Source organism: Periophthalmus magnuspinnatus, chromosome 11 (genome assembly GCF_009829125.3).
Source record: "Periophthalmus magnuspinnatus isolate fPerMag1 chromosome 11, fPerMag1.2.pri, whole genome shotgun sequence".
Classification (NCBI taxonomy): Eukaryota; Metazoa; Chordata; class Actinopteri; order Gobiiformes; family Gobiidae; genus Periophthalmus; species Periophthalmus magnuspinnatus.
Window position 1 is genome coordinate 2,813,920 of NC_047136.2, and position 23,562 is coordinate 2,837,481.

At 41.0% G+C, this 23,562-nt stretch overlaps 1 protein-coding gene across 1 annotated transcript in view; it reads left to right on the top strand.

Annotated features, from left to right (window-relative positions):
* The first annotated feature begins 10,797 nt into the window (after window positions 1-10,797).
* Window positions 10,798-23,562, top strand: part of adcy2b (adenylate cyclase 2b (brain)) — a 110,988-nt gene continuing 98,223 nt past the window's right edge. Inside the window, exon 1 of the mRNA XM_055225154.1 lies at window positions 10,798-11,241. Within this exon, the coding sequence (XP_055081129.1) occupies window positions 10,933-11,241 (309 nt within the window). The 5' untranslated portion in view covers window positions 10,798-10,932. The remainder of the gene's footprint in view (window positions 11,242-23,562) is intronic.

Genomic DNA, 23,562 nt, shown 5'->3' on the forward strand with positions numbered 1-23,562 from the left:
CAAACATTGAGCAGATATCTATAATACCAACTGACACCTCTAGATAATACCGATAGTTCTGTTGTGATCTAATTTTGAGACTTTTCTGGCCACAAGTCCCAACTTCTTCCGCTCTTCCACAGTAATTTACATATTTTTGGACCACTGAAGTCCTTAAAGGTGGTCCACCATCTCCTGGTCTATTTTGGAGATAGATATAGGACGTTTTAAATGTTTTGTTTTGTTTTTTTTCCTCAGCCTGGTTCGTGGTACATCTAGTTTCCTTAACATTTCCGATTTTGTTGAAGTTTTTGGACTAACACCATGTCTTATTTCCTTTACGTTCTCTTTTCACATGAGCTCGGTGTGTTCTCCCTCCGTGCGCTTCGTCCTGTACCTGACGTGGTTGGCTCCTCTGGACGTAGGAGGGTGTTGATGCAGAATTAGCGGATTATAAGGCCGTGTTTGCTCTCATTCTGTCACTGCCTGAGCTCCTGCCGTGGGTTGCACAGGTGGACGGCAGGTACTCATGTGTTTTTAAATAGAATCACCCGGGCCAAAACACTTCCTTATGGGGCGTTCTAGATTCCACGAGCAATTAGGAGGTAAACAATTTTTCACTCGGGGGTCTGGTTACCGCAGCGTTACTCCATCAACGCCTACGCCCCGTGGTTCCGTCGAGCTCAAACGGTCGTCCGACGGGCTCGTAACCAGGTCGCGTCATTAATCAACGCGCAAATCGGGTCTACCACATACCACACACACTCGCGCTATAAAAAGACGTGTGAGCGCGGTGGCTTTTGGCGCTAGCGGTTCCCCCTGTAATCCGTGTTTCCTGTTCTTTTTTTTTTTGAGACTAAAATAAATGTTTGGGCTGTAAACTCAGGTTAGGTCGGGTTTGGCGTGGTCAAGTGTCGCTTATAGGACGTCCTTAGTGACCCGGGACCAGGGGCGGAGCTAGATATTTTCGGTTTAAGGTCGTAAATGCGGGCTCCAAATTAAGCTAATCGAGGCTAGCAGTTATAGCAGCTAATTTGGAGTCGAGTTTCATATTAGGAACTCTGACCGCGAGTATCGTAGCAACCAAAGAGCCAATCAGGAGCGAGGCTGTTGCAACGCTGACAATCAAACCTGTTGCTAACGCAAGCGGGAGTGACCTCGGGAAAAGAAGGCGCCTGATTTGTCTGTTATTAATGTTTATATCTTAATTTACAGACACAATAGCGAAATAAAAAAACGCAGGATCATGTAGAGGGTTAATACGAACATTTAAGACCAAAATGACGAGTCTGACAGCGAGAGTTTTTCAATAGAAAGTGAATTAGAGCCAGATTCGTTGGAGCCGAAGTGCAAACATGATCACTTCCTGTTTATAAACGCGGTGGCTAGCAGGTTAGCTATGTCCGTTTATATATACAGTCTATGATGCTCGTTTAAAAAGTAAATTTAGAGCGTTTTAACAATGCCTCTACCAGGTTTGCTTCTCTGTTTTTAACTAATTAAAATCACGTTCGTCCCTTGTAGTGATTTATAAACGCTAATATCGAAGTCTTTATGTTATTGTAGTTTCATTTTGAGCACTCTCTCGTTGTCGTTTGAACATTTTTAGTCAAAAAATGGGGTAAAAATCTTTGGGGGAGCTATGGGGGGGAGCGTTGGTCATTCTAGGGGAGGAGCTTGTGCCCCTCCAGACCCCCCCTGGTGCCGCCCCTGCCTGGGACAGTCCCAGTTTTCAGCCCTGTCTCAGCAGATTTATCCCAAACCAGTGATTTGTCCAAGTTGTATACAAGAAATGTCTCAGATGCTCCTATTTTTGACCCATTTGATTCGTGCCAGCAGTAAACACGGCACATATCGTCATTTGTTTTGCTAAAATACAAAAAAAAGTGCTTGAAAATGCTCTCGTACATGAACTTATTTTATAAACTGAAGTCGATGACAACGATGTGATTAAGAAATAACAAACTGGACTTACACATTGACTATTTTCCCATTTATCCACTTTTTATTCTTACATTTGGGACAGTATGTTCATTATTAATCTATGGAGTCGAGAATAGACGATGTTACTTGTTCTTTTCATACTTTTATTCATACCGATCGTCCCAGTTTTGACATTTGAAAGTCTCGTCATGGCGGTGCAGGGGCTCAGGTAAGACGTTACTTACACTTTTTACAATGAAAACAGGGTCAAAACGCTTATTTATGATGTTTTTTATTATTATTGTTTTTAAAATATGTTACTATGGTGTTTATTTTAATTTGTTTTTTTGTATTTGTGCTGAATTTGTGTCAAAGTACCGTATTTTTCTCCATTTTTTGGGGGGGAGAAACACATAATGATGATTTTATTTATTTATCTATGTATGTGTTTGTGTATTTAGTTAGTTTATTTATTCATTTTTACTTTTTTAAGCTGCAGGGAGGTTATATACTGCAAACATGGGTAAAAATGTAAGTTAACAGGAGACTAAACACCTAACTCCGCCCCCAACCACGTTTTAAATTGCGCTACTAAACTGGGCGGGGCCTGGAGGACTTAAGGGTCTGGAGGTATAAGGAGCGGTGTGATTGGTCTAACAGGTATCCGCACTTTAAACTCCGCCCCCGCAGCCAGGTGTTTGTGATCAGAGACACCTGGCTGTGATCGGGGCAGTTCTGTGTGATGTCACCAACTACTAAAACTCGCAGGCAGCACGCAGTTAGATTTGGAACGGTCAAAATTGACATAGTTTGTGCTAAAAGCTGCTAAAAAAAAAGACGAGAAACAAGATAACACGATTAAAACATTTATAGAGTTTGGTACCAAAAATTAGAAGTTTAATTTCACTTTTTTTTTTAAATTTTGAAATGACGTAACTATTTGTAATATCTAATCCTCATAACCAATCATTTTCGTGTCATTCGTGGTTGAATGAGCGGCCGTTAGCTGTGTCCGGCTCATGTGGCTGCATACTGATAACATCACGTGTAGGTTTAATTAACCTCCTCGTTATCACCATCACTCGGAGATGAGCTCCTCCTCACCGCGTTAACCTTCCTCGCATCCTGATTGTTCTTCCTGTTTTTGCTCCACGCAGCTGAAGACGGCCGTTAAATAGGCTTCAGCTCCATCGACTCTGGCTCCAATTCACTTTCTATTGAAAAACTTTCGCTGTCAGACTCGTCATTTTGATCTTAAATGTTCGTATTAACCCTCTACATGATGCTGGGGTTAATTTTTTTTCTGTTATTCTGAGTTTACTTAGATTTTTTTTCTTTTTTTCTTTTTTTTTTTTTCTTTTAAATTGTTTTTTTTATTTTATTTGAGTTGTTTTTTTTGTTTGTTATTTTGACTTTTTTTTCTCTTAAGTTCTGTTGAGTTTATTTGGACTTTTTTCTTTTTTTGTTTTAAGTTTCTTTTTGTTATTTTGTGTTTATTTTTTTGTTATTTTATTTTGAGTTTATTTGGATTTTTGTTTTATTTTTAATTTTTTTGTTATTTTCTCTGTATCTGCTCCTGTCAGAGTCATTTTGGTCTTAAATGTTCGTATTAACCCTCTACATGATCCTGGGGTTTATTTTTTTTCTGTTATCCTGAGTTTACTTTTATTTTTTATTTTTTTTTTAGTTATTTTAAATTTTTTTTTTTTTGAGTTTTTTTTTTTTTTATTTATTTTGAGTTTTTTTTCTCTTTTTTAAGTTCTGTTGAGGTTATTTGGATTTTTTTTTCTTTTTTTGTTATTTTAAGTTGTTTCTTTTATTTTGTGGTTTTTTTTTTGTTATTTTATTTTGACTTTATTTGGATTTTTTTTATTCATTTATTTTTTTTGTTATTTTCTCTGTATCTGCTCCTGTCAGACTCATTCTGGTCTTAAATGTTCGTATTAACCCTCTACATGATCCTGTGTTTTTTTATTTCACTTTTGTGTCTGTAAATCGAGATATGAACATTAATAACAGACAAATCCGGCGCCTTCTTTACTCGATGTTGCTCCTGGTAGCGTTAGCAACAGGTTTGATTGACAGCGTTGCTAAGCGACGGGGCGTTACCTTCAACAGCCTCGCTCCTGATTGGCTCTTTGGTTGCTATGACACTCACGCTCAGAATTCCCAGTGTCCATTTACTAAACATTAACCAAAAGTGTTTATATTTTGGAGTTTTCGGGGGGTTCATTCACACATATTTTAAATTTGTTCTTTTCCTCGTCTTCAAATCTCACTTTTAGCTGCTTAAATACTTTTATCAGCACGAAAATGACTTTAACTTGACTAAATACCTTGACTTTTGCGTTTTCCCAGTGCTCTCCGTGTCTGGTTTGCATACCGATGTGGAAACTATGTGGATTCGGCACGTTGAGCTTCCGTTTTTACACTCCACAAAGCATCGCACGGACCGTGGACGAGCGAGGACACGCATGGAGGAACGGCTCAAGCCCGGACGGGGAGAAGACGGAGGCTCGGAGCAACAGAGGAGCCATTAGGACCGTCGAGGTAATACATTTTCAAGTGTGACGCATTGCTAAAGTAAAATACTGGTGATGGGGTTACTAGAGTAGAAAGGAAGTAACACGACTATCGTTGGAAAAAGGTAAATTAATTATGAGCAAACTAAAATAACAAAAGTGCAAAAGACACAAAAGATCAAAACGAAACAGTCGCAAAACTAACCCAAAGTACTATATGTTTCTTGATTTTACAGGGTTTTAAAGTTCAACAGTTTCAGCTTGAGAGAAGTACATTGGTCCCTGGTTTATCGCGGGGGTCACGTTCTAAAAATAACCCGCAATAGTCGAAATCCGCAAAGTATCAGCTTTATTTTGCGATAATTCTCTGTTTTTTGCTGTAAAACCCCTCACCACACACTTTATACACTTTTCTCACACATGCGTTAACATTTTCTCACATTTCTCTCTTGTTTAACTACCCAAAATCAACAAACAAAAAATGTGTCAAATTTTACTTCAAAAGCCCAGCGTGCCACTTCTGACCCCTGCATAGCGACACCTAGTGGATGAATATTGAACTAAAATGAGCCACAGTGACAAGATGGATGACCACATGTGGTTTTGTTGAGCTGGAAAACCAAACTACCCAAACAAAATTGTCTTCTCTGTAAACCAAGAAGTACGTTTTATATTATTTTTGAATAAATTAGTGATAGATTTAGCCCTGATCCTAAATTAGGTAATCAAAGTAAAAAATAAAATAAAAAGTGGATATTTTAGTGAAGTTATAGCAGTAATTTAATGCATTGTTCATAATTTTCCAAAAATGAAAAGTGTTCTTGTTTCTCCAGGGTTAAACTCTCTCAAAGTTCAAACCTTCGTCGGCGTCTTTGTCGGTGCAGAACGTTTCATCGACATTGTGGGTTTTGTCAGGGAGAAAACAAATTGCAAACGTACTGAAACTACTAAAAACAGAAAAAAAATAGATCCCAGCCAGGCCCGTCGGCAGAAATTCCAGGGCCCGGGGCAAGAAACCTCACGTGGGCCCCCCTGTAATGTAAATGAATAGGATCAAGGCCCCCTAACACGCTGGTGGACGGGGGACAACAGATCCATTTAACCTTCATCTAAATCAGGACTGTCCAAACTACGGTTCTGGGGCCAAATGCGGCCCTCAGACCAATTTTTGTTGGCCCTCATGCCTCCTTTTAAACTGCTAAACTGGCCCAATTGATCAGGAAGTATTTTTTTTACTACAAATTGAAGAGATTCTACATCTATAACCTGAATAAAATCACATTTCCTTGTGACATAGATGTAAAAAATAATGTTCCGAGTCGTATTAAAGGTACAACGGCTCTGTCAAAAGCGGGTTAAATGTACCGTTTGACTCGCTGTTTTGACACTGGTCCGCTTCAGATATGTTTCAGTGTGTGGCCCTTGGTGAAAAAAGCTTAAACACCCCTGATCTAAGTGAAATATCTTGTAAAAATTTAACTTAAAATAAATAAACAGCAGCATCTCTTCAGTAGTGAGATCTAGTGTCTTTAATAAATGTTAATTATTGAACCATTATCAGTTCAAACATTATTGTGTAAGTTTAAAGTGTTTTTCGTGTTATTTTCTTACTTTGTTTGGCTTTAGCACCACTTGCAAAGAGTCTTACATCATTCAAGTGTCAGTTTGTGGGAAAAAAAATTGAAGAACAGTACAAATATACAGGAAGTCGTGGCGAGTTCTTACGCAAAACGTGAACAAACCGAAAAATTAACCTCAAAAATAGAGAAACAGCAGGTTATACCCTCGTTCGGGAGCCGTCACTTACTCAAAAACAGACCTGGAGTTGTGTTTTGTTTCATTTTTTATTAGCCTGTCTACATCTCGAAAGCTCAAAACGCTCTGTTCCACCTCGTGATGTCATCAAGTGGTCGTTTTTTCAAGCTAACTGCTAACTTTTACCTTTTAGTTCAGGAGCGATCGGCAATTCCAGGTCTGAAATCATCCGAACGATTGCAGTGAAGCTGTATGGAGTTTAAACGCAGTGGAGCACTTCCTGTATTATCACTTGATGACATCACAAGGTGGAACAGAGCGTTTGAGAGAAGAACTCAGCCTAAATGTGCAGGTTTGTGTGTTAAACGTGTGAACGAAACAACAAAAAAACAACAACTCCGGGGCTGTTTGTGATGAGTTAAACAGTGTAATGTGAACCTTTAATTACAGAGGATAAACTCGATATTCACAACAGCTCTGATATGGTAGATTTTTCGATATATCCCCCGCCCGTTCGATATTGTAATGATCATGACAGGTCTCAGAATCGAGCTGTTATTTTTCCTCTGTGGCCTATTTGCTTCTCACATATGCTGCTTCTTCTCGACGGCCTGTCACTCTCACACTCTCACTCATTATCTTCTCGTCTTCTTTGCGTTTGAACCCAGACACTTCTTTTTCCGCCCACTGGCTTCATGTCTCCTGAGCCTCTTCCTCCTCCTCTTCTTCTTCTTCTTCCTCTTCCTCATCCTTCTCTTCCGTGTGTCATGTTTTCATCTCCTCTCTGGGTTCAGGGTGGCATCTGCACGCTGGGCTGTTTTTCCTCAGTTCAACGCTTTCTCTCTCTCTCTCTGCTCGTGTCTGTTGATTCTGTGCAGCTGATGTCATTCTCTGGAGGTGTGATGCTAACAGGAAGCACTGCTCTGTCTGACGCGCCGCTACTCGACTTAGACTTTAATCTGACCAGAAAGAACTGATTTAGCTGAACTAGAACAGGTGAGCTGATATGTGCTGCTAAACAAGTCCCTCTCAAATAACATGGCTAGTTAATGCTAGCTAGTATTAGCATTGGCATTAGCATTAGCATTAGCATTAGCCAACAGTTTTGCAGTGAGTCTCACCTTTTTGTTGAAAATCAAATTCCTAAACAGGATCATGAACTCAGACTGAGCACAGGCTAATTTCAACTCTCTCTTTCTCTCTCTTCTCGTTTTTTCTCTCTCTCTTTCTCTTTTTATCTATCTTTCTCTCTCTCTGTTTCTTTCTCTCACATTTTCTCTCTTTTGCTCTCTCTTTCTGTCTTTTGCTCTTTCTCTTTTGATCTCTCTTTCTCTCTCTCTGTTTCCTTCTCTCACTTTTTCTCTCTTTTGCTCTCTCTTTCTCATTTTCTCTTTCTCTCTTTCTCTTTTTATCCATCTTTCTCTCTCTCTGTTTCTTTCTCACTTTTTCTCTCTTTATCATTTTCTCTCTTTCTGACTTTTGCTCTTTCTCTTTTTATCTCTCTCTGTATTTATCTCTCTCTTTCTCTCGTGTTCTCTCTCTCTCTGCTGGTGTCTTTTGATACTTTTCTGCTGATGTCATCCACATTCTCTGGTGGTGTGATGCTAACTGAAGGCACTGCTCTGTCTGAACTTCTGTTACTCATGTTCGACTTTAACCCGAGTTTTGTTTTAACACAATCTGACCATAAAGACCCGACTTAGCTGGAACTCCCTCTCACAACATCACAGTCACAAGCTAGCTAGTATTAGCATTAGCATTAGCATTAGCATTAGCATTAGCATTAGCCCACAGTTTTTCCGTTGCTCTCAAACTCTTAAACTGAACCTGATCACAGGCTCCTGAAAATGTGCAGTTTAAATCCATTTTGTGTTTTTTCTTGAGTTTTCAGATCATCTTAAAACTTTTTTGACTCTTTTTGTGCGCAGAGCATCTCCATGGAAACTGCTGAACATTCCACCATACACACACATGCAGAGCAGCCCCAGTGTGACGTCGACTCTTGTCAGCTCTGAGTCTGATCGTACGTGATATGAAACATGAGTGAAGCAATGAAGTTAAAGGTGCACTGTGTAACATTTTCATGCTCTGGGGTCCACTACCTGCTTGTCACCATGGAAATGTTATCGCTTTACCCAGAATGTCCCACAGGATGGCATTAAACTTATCCAACTGTCATTTATGCAGTTAAATGTGTTTTTATTGACTCGAAAAACATGCATCGTTACTGTGAGCGGCGTCACCTCCCCACAGATCCGAGCTGTAACTTGGCCTTGTGGTGCCACCTGCCTGTCTCCATGGAAACAGATGTTTAAAGCCCTACTGTGGGACTTTCCAGGCAAAGCAACAACATGTTTCCTCATCACAAACAGACCTGGAGTTGTGTTTTTGTTTCATTCACACACGTTTAATGTTTAATTTAGGGTGAGAAAACACTGTGTTCCACCTTGTGATGTCATCATGTGGTGATACAGGAAGTGCTCCGCTGCGTTTTTAAACTTCAGTAGAATCATTTACATCATTTCAGACCTGGAACGGCTCCTGAAAACGTGCTCTTTGACTCCATTTTGTATTTTCTCAGATGATCTTTAAGCTTTTTTGTCACTGTTTGCTAACGTGTGCATTGCGTCGCCACGGTAACTCCTGTACATTCTGCCATAGAGGTGCATGTAGGACCCTCCAGCGTTATGTCACGGCGTAGTATCACTTAGACGCACACACACACGGCGCGTCTCTCAGCTTAAACGCACACATCCAGGACTTCCTCTGTTGCCAGCTCTCTGCTCCGATTATGTAAATGTCCAAATGAGTTCCTTTTATTGAAGGTTGCACAAAGTTTCACACTGTTTTTCACAACTCACTGAGACGGAGGAACATCATTTTATTTCACTTGTACTTTGCAAATGTGGCTGTTTAATTACACCGTGTTGGTTAAGTTTAGGCAAAACAGCAACTCAGTCATTTGGGGTAAAAGGAGAATGAACCAAAGCAGAAAAACAGCAGAAACGGAACGAAAATGGTGCAGTCTGGATAAGAGAAATGGTCAATGCATCCAATGTACTGTGCACCTAATGTGTGTGGAGTTTAAAAACACAGCGGAGCACTTCCTGTATCACCACACGATGACATCACAAGGTGGAACAGAGCGTTTTCTCAGCCTAAATCTGCAGGTTTGTGTGTTAAACATGTGTGAGTGAAACAAACAAAAACACAACTCCAGGTCTGTTTGTGACGAGGAAACGTGTTGTTGCTTTGCCTGGAAAGTCCCACAGTAGGGCATTAAATATCTGTTTCCATGGAGACACGCAGGTGACACCACAAGGCCAAGTTACAGCTCAGATCTGTGGAGAGGTGACGCCGCTCACAGTAACGATGCATGTTTTTCGAGTCAATAAAAACACATTTAACTGAATAAATGACAGTTGGATAAGTTTAATGCCATCCTGTGGGACATTCTAGGTAAAGCGATAACATTTCCATGGTGACAAGCAGGTAGTGGACCCCAGAGCATGAAAATGTTACACAGTGCACCTTTAACTTCATTACTTCACTCATGTTTCATATCACGTACGATCAGACTCAGAGCTGACAAGAGTCGACGTCACACTGGGGCTGCTCTGCATGTGTGTGTATGGTGGAATGTTCAGCAGTTACCGTGGAGACACAACGCGCAAAAAGAGTCAAAAAAGTTTCAAGATTGTCTGAAAACTCAAGATAAAAAGAAACAAAATGGATTTAAACAGCACATTTTCATTTTCCTGTGGTCCAGTTTAAGAGTTTGATTTTACACAAAAACATAAGAGGGACTGAAAAACTGTGGGCTAATGCTAATGCTAATGCTAATGCTAATGCTAATGCTAATGCTAGCTCGTGACTGTAATATTACGCGTCAGAGACTTTATTTAACAGCACAAATCCGCTCGCTCCTTGTAGTTTCACTTAAATCGTGTCTTTACGCTCAGATTTTGCTAAAACAAAACTCAGATTAAAGTCGAACAAAAACCCTCAGACGCAGCAGTGCCTACAGTTAGCACCACCCCTCAGAGAACTGGTGACGTCAGCTGCAAAAACTCCACATTTTGACTTGTTCACATTCTAAAAATAGACACACACACAGTTTTACACTTGAAACTGAGCAAGAAACACTGAAAAAAAAAGAAAAAGAAAAAAAAAAGAGAAACACTGGAGAATCCCGGGACCGCTGTGGCGCGTCTGACGATCTGAACGATTCTGAACGATTCTCTTTGACATTTCCCCCGCGGCGGCTCACAGCACAAGCTCTGGCTGACACCCCGCTCCACACCCCCTGCTCCCTGCGCCTCCCTCTCTCCCTCTCTCCCTCTCTCTTCTCTCTTGTTTCTCTTTCAGTCTTCATCCGCTCCTGTGCGCTCCGGCACGCGTCCTCCGCTGCTCCTCCCGCGGCTCGGACCGACTCTTTTCTGCGGCTTCTGTCTCTCAGGAACGAGCGGATCTTTTGCGTACGCGGGAAGGAAAGAGGAAGAAGGGAATAAAAAGAGGGAAAGAGGATTAAGTTGTGTCCGAATTGGAGGCGCGGGGGGCGGGATGCGAGGAGACAAATCCATCCGTGAAAAGTTGGCTCCGTTTCATTCATGCGTAAAAGGCTGAGAAACTTTTATTTAACGAGAAGAAACGGGGGAAAGGGAGGAAGAGGAGGAAGAGGAGGAGGAGGAGAGGAGCGTTCTTCTTTCTCAGCGCCTGTGTTCCTGTGTCTTGAGCACGCTGGCAGCTCCACATGTGGCAGGAGGCTCTGTGGACGCGCGGTCGGTACCTGCTGGAGAGGAGCGATGGAGGAGGCGGAGGAGGAGGCGAGGGCGCGGCGGTGGCGGTAGTGGCGGTGGTGGAGGGGCCCGACAGCGCCGCAGACGGGTTCCAGGCGGGGTTCCAGCCGGGGGACGTGTGCCCGGAGCCCCACAAGCCCCAGGACTGGCTGTACGAGTCCTACTACAGGATGAGCCAGCAGCATCCGCTCATCGTGTTCCTGCTGCTCATCGTCATGGGAACCTGCCTCGCGCTGCTGGCGGTGTTTTTCGCGTCCGGACTGGTACGTGCGCGAGGTGACACTCTGAGGAAGGTGTTGATGAAGAAAGAGAAAGAGGAAGAGGAGTGGAATGGTCCTGGTTCTGTTTGTGTGACTTGTGTGTCCGAAGTAGCGCAGGTAGAATCATGATCATTCCACTTCTCTTCGTCTCTTCTTCTGTTTGTGCTTGTGTTTGTTTGTTTGTTTGTTAATTAAGGTGCAAAAAAGGTAAAGGAAAGTTTATTTCAGTCACTTTTTACACAAATTACACTGGACAAAGTGTTTTATAGAATGAAAAAGATGTTAAAATCACAATACGACAAATCAAAACATAAATAATCAGCATAAAAGTAACAAAAGTGCAGAATAAACCCCCTTTTAGTCATATGCAGCTAAACAGAACTGTCCTGTGTTTAGACCATGTTTAGTCCTGGTTTAGTCCTGGTTTAGACCTGGTTTATTCCAGGTTTAGTCCTGGCTTAGTCCTGGTTTAGTCCTGGTTTAGTCTTGGTTTAGTCCTGGTTTAGAGTGGAATGGTCCTGGTTCTGTTTGTCCGAGGTAGCGCAGGTAGAATCATGATCATTCCATTTCTCTTCGTCTCTTCTTCTGTTTGTGCTTGTGTTTGTTTGTTTGTTTGTTGATTAAGGTGCAAAAAGGTAAAGGAAAGTTTATTTGTTCAGTGTAATTTGTGTAAAAAGTGATTCAAAGTGTTTTATAGATGTTAAAATCATAATACGACAAATCAAAACATAAATGATCAGCATAAAAGTAACAAAAGTGCAGAATAAACCCCCTTTTAGTCTCATGCACAGATAAACAGAACTGTCCTGTGTTTAGCCCTGGCTTAGACCTGGTTTAGTCCTGGTTTAGTCCTGGTTTAGTCCTGGTTTAGTCCTGGTTTAGTCCCGGTTTAGTCCCGGTTTAGACCCGGTTTAGACCTGGTTTAGTCCTGGTTTAGTCCTGGTTAAGTCCTGGTTAAGTCCTGGTTTAGACCTGGTTTAGTCCTGGTTTAGTCCTGGTTTAGACCTGGTTTAGTCCTGGCTTAGACCTGGTTTAGTCCTGGTTTAGTCCTGGTTAAGTCCTGGTTTAGACCTGGTTTAGTCCTGGTTTAGTCCTGGTTTAGTCCTGGTTTAGACCTGGTTTAGTCCTGGTTTAGTCCTGGCTTAGACCTTGTTTAGTCCTGGTTTAGTCCTGTTAAGTCCTGGTTTCGTCCTGGTTTAGTCCTGGTTTAGTCCTGGCTTAGACCTGGTTTAGACCTGGTTTAGTCCTGGTTTAGTCCTGGCTTAGACCTGGTTTAGTCCTGGCTTAGACCTGGTTTAGTCCTGGTTTAGTCCTGGTTTAGTCCTGGTTTAGTCCTGGTTTAGTCCCGGTTTAGTCCCGGTTTAGACCCGGTTTAGACCTGGTTTAGTCCTGGTTTAGTCCTGGTTAAGTCCTGGTTAAGTCCTGGTTTAGACCTGGTTTAGTCCTGGTTTAGTCCTGGTTTAGACCTGGTTTAGTCCTGGCTTAGACCTGGTTTAGTCCTGGTTTAGTCCTGGTTAAGTCCTGGTTTAGACCTGGTTTAGTCCTGGTTTAGTCCTGGTTTAGTCCTGGTTTAGACCTGGTTTAGTCCTGGTTTAGTCCTGGCTTAGACCTTGTTTAGTCCTGGTTTAGTCCTGTTAAGTCCTGGTTTCGTCCTGGTTTAGTCCTGGTTTAGTCCTGGCTTAGACCTGGTTTAGACCTGGTTTAGTCCTGGTTTAGTCCTGGCTTAGACCTGGTTTAGTCCTGGCTTAGACCTGGTTTAGTCCTGGTTTAGTCCTGGTTAAGTCCTGGTTAAGTCCTGGTTTAGACCTGGTTTAGTCCTGGCTTAGACCTGGTTTAGTCCTGGTTAAGTCCTGGTTTAGACCTGGTTTAGTCCTGGTTTAGTCCTGGTTTAGACCTGGTTTAGTCCTGGTTTAGTCCTGGCTTAGACCTGGTTTAGTCCTGGTTAAGTCCTGGTTTCGTCCTGGTTTAGACCTGGTTTAGTCCTGGTTTAGACCCGGTTTAGTCCTGGTTTAGTCCTGGTTTAGTCCTGGTTTAGTCCTGGTTTAGACCCGGTTTAGTCCTGGTTTAGTCCTGGTTTAGTCCTGGTTTAGTCCCGGTTTAGTCCCGGTTTAGACCCGGTTTAGTCTTGGCTTAGACCTGGTTTAGTCCTGGTTTAGTCCTGGTTAAGTCCTGGTTTAGACCTGGTTTAGTCCTGGTTTAGTCCTGGTTTAGACCTGGTTTAGTCCTGGCTTAGACCTGGTTTAGTCCTGGTTTAGTCCTGGTTTAGTCCTGGTTAAGTCCTGGTTTAGACCTGGTTTAGTCCTGGTTTAGTCCTGGTTTAGTCCTGGCTTAGACCTGGTTTAGTCCTGGCTTAGACCTGGTTTAGTCCTGGTTTAGTCCTGGTTAAGTCCTGGTTAAGTCCTGGTTTAGACCTGGTTTAGTCCTGGTTTAGTCCTGGCTTAGACCTGGTTTAGTCCTGGTTTAGTCCTGGTTTAGACCTGGTTTAGACCTGAATTAGACCTGGTTTAGTCTTGGCTTAGACCTGGTTTAGTCCTGGTTTAGTCCTGGTTTAGACCTGGTTTAGTCCTGGCTTAGACCTGGTTTAGTCCTGGTTAAGTCCTGGTTTAGACCTGGTTTAGTCCTGGTTTAGTCCTGGCTTAGACCTGGTTTAGTCCTGGTTTAGTCCTGGTTAAGTCCTGGTTAAGTCCTGGTTAAGTCCTGGTTTAGACCTGGTTTAGTCCTGGTTTAGACCTGGTTTAGTCCTGGTTTAGTCCTGGTTTAGACCTGGTTTAGTCCTGGTTTAGTCCTGGCTTAGACCTGGTTTAGTCCTGGTTAAGTCCTGGTTTCGTCCTGGTTTAGACCTGGTTTAGTCCTGGTTTAGTCCTGGTTTAGACCCGGTTTAGTCCTGGTTTAGTCCTGGTTTAGTCCTGATTTAGTCCCGGTTTAGTCCCGATTTAGTCCCGGTTTAGTCCCGGTTCAGTCCCGGTTTAGTCCCGGTTCAGTCCAGGTTTATTTCTGGTTTAGTCCTGGTTTAGTTCTGGTTTAGTCCAGGTTTAGACCTGGTTTAGTCCGGGTTTAGTTCTGGTTTAGTCCGGGTTTAGTTCTGGTTTAGTCCGGGTTTAGTTCTGGTTTAGTCCTGGTTTAGTCCCGGTTTAGACCTGGTTTAGACCTGGTTTAGTCCTGGTTTAGACCTGGTTTAGTCTTGGCTTAGACCTGGTTTAGTCCTGGTTAAGTCCTGGTTTAGACCTGGTTTAGACCTGGTTTAGACCTGGTTTAGTCCTGGTTTAGTCCTGGTTTAGTCCTGGTTCAGTCCTGGTTTAGTCCTGGTTTAGTCCTGGTTTAGTCTTGGTTCAGTTCTGGTTCAGTTCTGGTTTAGTCCTGGTTTAGTCCTGGTTTAGTTCTGGTTAAGTCCTGGTTTAGTTCTGGTTCAGTTCTGGTTTAGTCCTGAAAACGTGAGCGTTTCACTTAATCAAAACAAAATTCAAAATTCTCCTCATTTTATTCTTATGCAAATCTGAAAAGTTTAAACGACGTTAAAGTCGTGACATATTTTGTGCTTATTTACCGATGGCGTCTGGCGCGTTCGTCTCTTAACGAGCGCCGTGGACGAGGACAGAGCGGCGGCGGCGGTGGAGCTGTAATCACTTTTCTAACACTGACTCCTGTATTTACACCAACCAAAAACAACAGATGCAGGAGTGAGGTGTGTGTGTGTGGTGTGTGTGTGTGTGCGGTGTGTGTGTGTGTGTGTGGTCAGTGTGTGTGTGTGGTCAGTGTGTGTGTGTGTCGTGTTGTGATGGCGAGCGGTTGTGAAGCACCACTCTAAACCGCTGCTTCGGTCGGTGGAGTGTGTGAAGAGGCAGAGGATGGAGTCGAGTTTGGAGCCGTGTGGGCGTCGGTGCTTTTGTCGAGTGAGAAGTGTTTGTTTTGGCCACAAACACTCAAACCGTAAACACGAGCTATTGTTCCAGAGTGAGGCTTTTGTGTCGGACAAAAAGAAATCCCACTCATGGTTGTGTTTTTGTTGCACCGGGGCAAGCGTGGGGCGAGCGCGGGGCGAGCGCGGGGCGAGCGCGGGGCGGCGGCGTGCGGTGTGTCCGAGCGTGTGACCCTCGCTGGGTTCAGGGTGGCATCCGTTCACTTTCTCTCTCTCTCTGCTCGTGTCTGTTGATTCTGTGCAGCTGATGTCATTCTCTGGAGGTGTGATGCTAACAGGAAGCACTGCTCTGTCTGACGCGCCGCTACTCGACTTAGACTTTAATCTGAACACAAACAACTGACTTAGGTGAACTAGAACAGGTGAGCTGATATGTGCTGCTAAACAAGTCCCTCTCAAATAACCTTACAGTCATAAGCTAGCGTTAGCATTAGCGTTAGCATTAGCATTAGCGTTAGCATTAGCATTAGCGTTATCCAGCAGTTTTTCAGTGAGTCACTCTCACTTTTTTGTGTAAAATCAAACTCTTAAACTGGATCATGAGCTCAGACTGATCACAGGCTCAACACTTTTATTTCAGATGTCTCTCTCTTTCCTGTATCTCTCTCTCCCTGTCTTTCTCTCTCTCTGTGTGTATCTCTTTCCCTCTCTTTCTCTGTGTGTGTCTCTCTCCCTCACTCTCTCTCTCTGTGTCTGTCCTTCTTGCTCTGTCTCTTTTTCTCTCTTTGTCTTTCTTTCTCTGTCTCTTTCTCTCTGTGTGTCTCTCTTTCTCTCACTCTCTCTCTGTCTCTCCCTATTTGTGTGTGTCTGTCTTTCTCTCTCTCTCTCTCTGTCTCCTCTCTATTTGTGTGTGTCTCTCTCTGTCTCTTTCTCTGTCTCTCTCTGTCTGTATCTCTCTCTTTCTTTCTCTCTCTCGCTCTCTCTTTGTCTTTCTCTCTTTCTCTCTCTCTCTGTCGCTCTGTCTGTCTCTCTCCCTCTCTCTTTCTCTCTCTGTGTCTCTCTCTTGCAGCTGATGTCATCCACATTCTCTGACGCTGTGATGCTAACTGGCAGCACTGCTCTGTCTGAAACGCTGCTGACTCAGACTTTAGTCTCATCTCTGTTTTGTTTTACCTGAGCCACAGTCTGATCTGATCAGTTAAACTCGCCCGTCTCACATGACATCACAGTCACAAGCTAGTTAGCATTAGCATTAGCATTAGCATTAGCCAACAGTTTATTCCATTAGTGACTCTTTTTGTTGAATCTCAAACACCTAAACAGAGAGAGTGTTGTGGTATCGTCCGGTGGGTCCGAGTCATGTGACCTGGGGTCCTCCTTCGCTCGTTGCCCCCGGAGATCAGCCCCGATCGATGCACTTCTATTTAACACAGATCAATACATTTCATCGCTGTTGGCCGCTCGGCTCGTTCTGCGGGTGCTCTGCGGGTCCTCTGCGGGCGCTCTGCGGGCGCTCTGCGGGCGCTCTGCGGGCGCTCTGCGGGTCCTCTGCGGGCGTTCTGTGGGCGCTCTGCCTCTTGTTCGGCGTTGGCTCAGTGTGTTCACAGGTCACATTATGACGACACCTGATAATCTCACATCACTCAAGTCAATAGAAACTTTCATTTCTGGAGCTTCAGTCCATGTCCAGCTGTGGACGACATGTCCACAGGGACAGCCTCTCTCTGTGTGTCTCTGTGTGTGTGCGTGTGTGTCTCTCTCTCTCTCTCTCTCTCTCTCTGTGTCTCTCTCTATGTCTGTGTCTCTCTCTCTTTGAGTGTTTTTCTCTCCCTCTCTCTGTCTGGGTCTCTCTCTTTGTGTGTTTCTCTCTGTCTCTCTCTCTGTCTCTCTCTATGTCTGTGTCTCTCTCTCTTTGTGTGTTTCTCTCTCTCCCTTCCTGTCTGTGTCTCTCTCTCTGTGTGTTTCTCTCTCTCTCTCTCTTCCTGTCTGTGTCTCTCTCTCTTTGTCTCTCTCTCTCTCTCTCTCTCCCTGTCTATGTCTCTCTCCCTGTCTGTCTCTCTCTCTCTTTGTGTGTTTCTCTCTCTCCCTTCCTGTCTGTGTCTCTCTCTCTGTGTGTTTCTCTCTCTCTCTCTCTCTTCCTGTCTGTGTCTCTCTCTCTTTGTCTCTCTCTCTCTCCCTGTCTATGTCTCTCTCCCTGTCTGTCTCTCTCTCTCTTTGTGTGTTTCTCTCTCTCTCTCTCTCTCTCTTCCTGTCTGTGTCTCTCTCTCTTTGTGTGTCTCTCTCTCTCTCTCTCTCCCTGTCTGTGTCTCTCTCCCTGTCTGTCTCTCTCTCTCTTTGTGTGTTTCTCTCTCTCTCTCTCTCTCTCTCTCTCTCTCCCTGTCTGTGTCTCTCTCTCTCTTTGTATCTCTCTCTCTCTGTCTCTCTCCTTCTCTCTCTCTCAGTTTCTCTCTCTGTTTCTCTCTATCTCTGTATTTATTGGCTCTGATGCAGAAGAATGGCAGAAATAAAGAGGCTGAGGTGTGGAGCTGGGTCCGGCGGTCGGGGGGGGGGGGGAGGGGTCCGGCGGTCGGGGGGGGAGGGGCCCGGCGGTCGGGGGCCGGGGGGAGGACAGGATGTTGTTTTAAGTGTCGAGTCTTTATCAGAGCGCCGACAGAGCCCCAACCAAAGGTCCACTAATGCTCCCAAAATGACTGCCCACTTTTATCTGTGTGTCCAGATCAGAGCAGGACCCACAGACGCACGAGGCCCCGCCCCCGTACGTGCGTCTGTCTAAACGCTGCGTACGTGCGTGTCCAACTTCTCTGCAACAACTCTTTTTTTTTTTTTTTTTTACTATTGTGAGGTCATTAAAGCCGTATTTGGGACTACGTATTTTATAATTTATCACTTTTTCTTTGCCATTTTTATGTAACACGCTGAGATTCGAGGTGCAGAAGGTAGAAAACATCATTTTTATGGCTAATTTTTGGTTCGCTCAGACGTTTATTTGTCGCCGCTCGTGTCTTTTAACGATAGAAAATATTAAAAAACTGGTTTTCTGGGATTAACTGGCGTAAAGTAGTTTCAATATTATCGTTTTTTTTTTTTTTTTGCAATATTTGTCTGTAAAGATCATAGACTGTTTATATAAATGGACATAGCTAACCTGCTAGCCGTTGTGTTCAAACAGGAAGTGAGCATAGGTGCACTTCCTGCTCCATCAACTCTGGCTCCAATTCACTTTCTATTGAAAAACTGTGTCCTCTCTCTGTACCTGCTGCTGTCAGACTCATTTTGGTCTTCAATGTTTGTGTTAACCCTCTACATGATCCAGGGGTTCTTTTTTTTTTTTTGTTATTTTGAGTTATTTTTGTATTATTATTTTTTTGTTATTTTGAGCTTAGATTTATTTATTTATTTGTTATTTTATGTTTGTTTGTTTTTTTATTTTAGTTTTTTTGTTATTTTGAGTTTATTTAGATTTTTAAAAAAGTTTTTTTTGTGTTTTTTTAGTTTATTTTTTATTTTTTGATAAACTGTCTCCTCTCTCTGTCTCTGCTGCTGTCAGACTTGTCATTTTGGTCTTAAATGTTCGTATTAACCCTCTACATGATCCTGGGGTTTTTATTCCTCCACAGTCGTTTATCGCGGGGGTCACATTCTAAAAATAACCCGCAACAGGCAAAATCTGTGAAGTATCAGCTTTATTTTTTACATTATTCTCTCTGTTTTTGTCTGTCAAACCCCTCACCACACACTTTATACACTTTTCTCACACAGGCGTTAACATTTTCTCACATTTCTCTCTCGTTTAAACTCTCTCAAAGTTCAACCCTTCGTAGGCGTCTTTGTCGGTGCAGAACGTTTCATCGACATTGTGGGTTTTGTCGGGGAGAAAACAAATCGCAAACGTACAGCACTTCAGAGTCACACTGAGATCCAACGTTTATGTAAATTTGTCTGAACACATTCTGTACTGGACAGGAGACACGGCACGGAGGAGACTGATGGACAATGGTCTACAGTCCAACAGCCAATCAGGACGCACGACACAATGCACGTTCACACACTGGACAAAAGCATGTCGTGTTATTCTGTGTGTCAGATTGTGTTATTGTGGCAGATCCTCCATTATTTCTATAAACGCTGTTGTATTGATTTGACTCTTATGAGCGAGAGGAACGTGAAGGCGGCGGAATATCACGCGTGTGGTTAATGACATAATCGATCGACGGCTCAATAAGCGACGGAATATTGAACGAATATAAACGCAGAAGTTCTGATATTTCATACGGGACGTGAACGCAAACGATTGATTAACTGTCGTGAATAACGCACCTGTTTTGAACGCACACCCGAGCGTTTCCGTATCAGGTGGTCGTGTTGTGTTTCTGCGCCGGTTGGAGTCTTTAGTTTCCTTTTATAACGTCTTGATTGATGCGGGATAGGGGCGAGGCTGCCGGGCGCTGATGATGGATCACTGGGGTCTGACCCAAGGTGAACGAAAGAACCCAAATAAACGGCGACGTCACGAAGATTTGAGGAGACGGGGCACGTTTCAGACCATAAGTTTGTGTTTATGGATATGATTTCAACTAAAAATGTGTTAATACTGATGAGTTTGTTATTAATGTTCATATCTTGATTTATGGATAAAATAGTGAAATAAAAAGCCCAGGATCATGTAGAGGGTTAATACGAACATTTAAGACCAGAATGAGTCTGAAGCAGCAGAGACAGAGAGAGGGGACACAGTTTAAAAAAATAATAATAATAATAAAGTAAGAAACCCCCCAAAACTCAAAATAACAAATAAAAGTATAATAAAACTAAAAAAATAAAAAAAAAAATCCTCAAAAAATCAAAATATCAAAAAAAAACAAAAAAAAAAACCCTAAAAAAATTTAAATAAAATGCATTAAAAAACTTAAAAAAAAAAAAAAAAAGAAAAAAAATCTAATTAACTAAATAAAAACAACAACAAACAAACAAACTCATAATTCACAAAAATCAACCCAGGATCATGTAGAGGGTTAATACGAACATTTAAGACCAAAATGAGTCTGAAGCAGCAGAGACAGAGAGAGGACACAGTTTATCAAAAAACAAAAAATAAAAAAGAAACCCCCCAAAACTCAAAATAACAAATAAAAGTATAATAAAAATAACCCCCCCCCCAAAAAAAAATCTAAATATAAAAAAACAACCCAAAAAACTAAAAAAAACCCTAAAAAAATAAAATAAAAATCTAATTAACTAAAAAATAAAATAAAATAAAAAAAAAACTCAAAATAAAATAAAAAAACTCAAAATATAAAAAAAAACTCAACAAAAAACAAACAAACAAAAAAACTCAAAATAACTTAAAAAAAATAAAGAAAAGAAACTAAAAAAAACCAAACTCAAAATAACAAAAAATATATATATAATAGAAAAAGAAAAAAAAACCTCAAAAAAAAAAAAAAAAAAAAAATGTAATTAACTCAAAAAAACAAACAAACAAACTCATAATTCAAAAAAATGAACCCCAGGATCATGTAGAGGGTTAATACGAACATTTAAGACCAAAATGAGTCTGAAGCAGCAGAGACAGAGAGAGGAGACAGTTTTTCAATAGAAAGTGAATTGGAGCCAGATTTATAATATATTCATAGCTTTTTCTTCCATGTTACTTCAGTTTCGTGACATATTTTCTCGGGATAGTGTCTCTGTTCCGGCGTCCAAAGACACACATACTTGAGTAATGTGTCCTGTGAGTGAATGGATGTGTTTTTCTCATTTCGTGTGAACGGAGATAAATAACGTCTGTGAATCTCTCCAGCCCCGTCACAACAACGACAATGTGATTAGCAACAAGTGGAATAAATGTACGTAGGTAACAGATATGATAATTACACATTTACAAATATATAAAGTAAGATATATGGAATTATGTAGTAAAGAAAATAGTTAAATAAGGCAGTGTGCAGCAGTAATGGCAAGTTAAGAAGATAAAAAAGACATTAAATCTGATGCGCAGGGCCGGTTCAGCCTTTAATCAGACTGAGCAGCTGTTTGGGGCCCCGAGGCCAGTAGGGGGCCCCCGAGATTTCATACATTTATCTTGAAAATAATATAATATATCAAGTTTTATTGGACACGGGGCTTGTGTGTTTACAACAGCTGAAATATCCATCGAAAATAATTACATTTGTTTTATATCTATAGTTTAAAATATCTACTGCTGTTACGTTTGTTTTTGAGTCGGGCAGAGGTGAGGGCAGCTCTGTGTTTACGCCGGAGCAAGGACCCGACATAATGTAAATATAAGCCCACTGTCGCCAACTGGAACACGTTAAAATCCACCAGAAACGAAGAAAAACTGGTTAGAATTTCAAAAATCTTGACCCCCTCCTCTTATATGTTTGTGTTCTGTTGTAGTTGTGACGTTCTGGATGTTTTCAGTCTGATGTCGGTCAAATAAATACAAGTAAAATCAGTCAAGGTGATGAGAGCAGAGTCAGAATGTTGTTAAATATGAATCACAAATAGCTGAGACAGGAGGGGGGCCCCAGGGACAAAAGCTGGAGCCGGCCCTGTTGACCAGAACTGAAGAAGTGACTTGGACGAGCAGCCAAACGTCTTCACTCCTAAAGTGTTTGGTCCAGTTACAGATTTGATTTGAGTTTTTCATTTAGTGCGGATCAGAGCTGGACGACTGAGGGATTACACAGACAAAACTCTACTTTTCCACAAAGCTCGGCCGGTTTACTTTGAGGATTTGAATATAAAACATAAACTAAAATAATTCCAGATATCTTACTTCATATAGTAGTGAAAATAACGAAACAAGAGGGTGTGTCCAAACGTCTGACGATCTGGTCTGATGAATGGAATTATGTAGTAAAGACCAAAAAAAAAAGTAAAATAACTCAACTAAATATTGTTTTAAATTTTTTATTCAAGTCCTCAAAGTTTCCTCCCTTCACTTTTAATCTAATTAACTAAAAAAACAACAAAAGAAAACAAACAACAAACAAAAATCAATACCAGGATCATGTAGAGGGTTAATATGAACATTTAAGACCAAAATGATGAGTCTGACAGCAGCAGGTACAGAGAGAGGACACAGTTGATCAACAAACAAAAATAAAATAACAAACCCCCCAAAACTTAAAATAACAAATAAAAATATAATAAAAAATAACAAAAAAAACCCCAAAAAACTCAAAATATCAAAAAACTCAAAAAACTCAAAAAAAAAAAAAACCCTCAAAATAACTAAAAAAATAATAATAAAGAAAAGAAACTAAAAAAAACTAACTCAAAATAACAAAAAAAATAATAATAGAAAAAGAAAAAACTAATAAACTCAAAAAACAAACAAACAATCTCATATCTGTCTTCACTTTGTCGACGGCGCTGCAAACCCTCGCTCTTCTCCTCAAATGGTTTTCATAAAAGTTTGACCGATATGTGTTTTTTTTTTTTGTGGCCGATGCCGATTGTTTCTAATCCAGAGCAACAGTCGACCGATAAGATAACGGCGATTTTAATTTACTTCAAACTCACCCACAGACATTATTTTAGCACTAACCTTAAAGAGCAGTGTGTCACATTTAGTGCAGTCTAATATCTGGTAATTATCTGTGCTGGAGATTTAAGGTCGAGGCCAAATATCGACCGATCGATGTATCAGTTTATCTGCAGTTTTCATGTCACATTTGTGGAGTGTCAGAGTCTAGAGCGAACAAAAGTCACAAAGTGAAAGGGAGATATTTTTAAAAGAAATCTAGCATTTTAAACAGGTTTGGAGTTATTTTGAGTTTATTTTGAGTTTATTTTCAGTTTATTTTGTGTTTATTTTGAGTTTATTTACGACATTCCACACGTGTTCATTCATAGTTTTGATGCTTCAGTGAGAATCTTGATTGAATTTTGATTTTCTTTTTTAAAATTATTTTAATTTATTTGACGTATTGATTAGATGTTTTTATTTTTTTAATTGACTGATTTGATTTTTAATTAGATTTTTATTTTAATTGATTGAGTTGATGTTGATTAGATTTTTTATTTTAATTGAATTTTAATTGAATTATTTGATTTTGATCAGATTTTTTAAATTGCATTTTTTAATTTAATTTGATTTTTTTTTTTGAATTGATTGATTTGATATTCTATTTTTTTCTTTTAATTGATTTATTAGATTTTTTATTAGATTTTTTAATTAGATTTTTTGATATTTTCATTTTAATTGATTGGACTTTTATTTGATATTTAGATTTTTTTTATTTTAATTGGTTGATTTGATTTTTAGATTTTTTAATTTGTATTTATTTATTTTTTATTATATTTTGATTGATTTTAATAATGGAAATAGAGCAGAAACATAACTGTAAAAGTGCGTCCTTACCTTTGACTGGTCGTGTAAATGTCATGTTTTTAGTTTTACTCCACAGACCTCGTTAGCTTTGATGTGTGACTGGGTCCGTTAAGGTTTCACGACGACT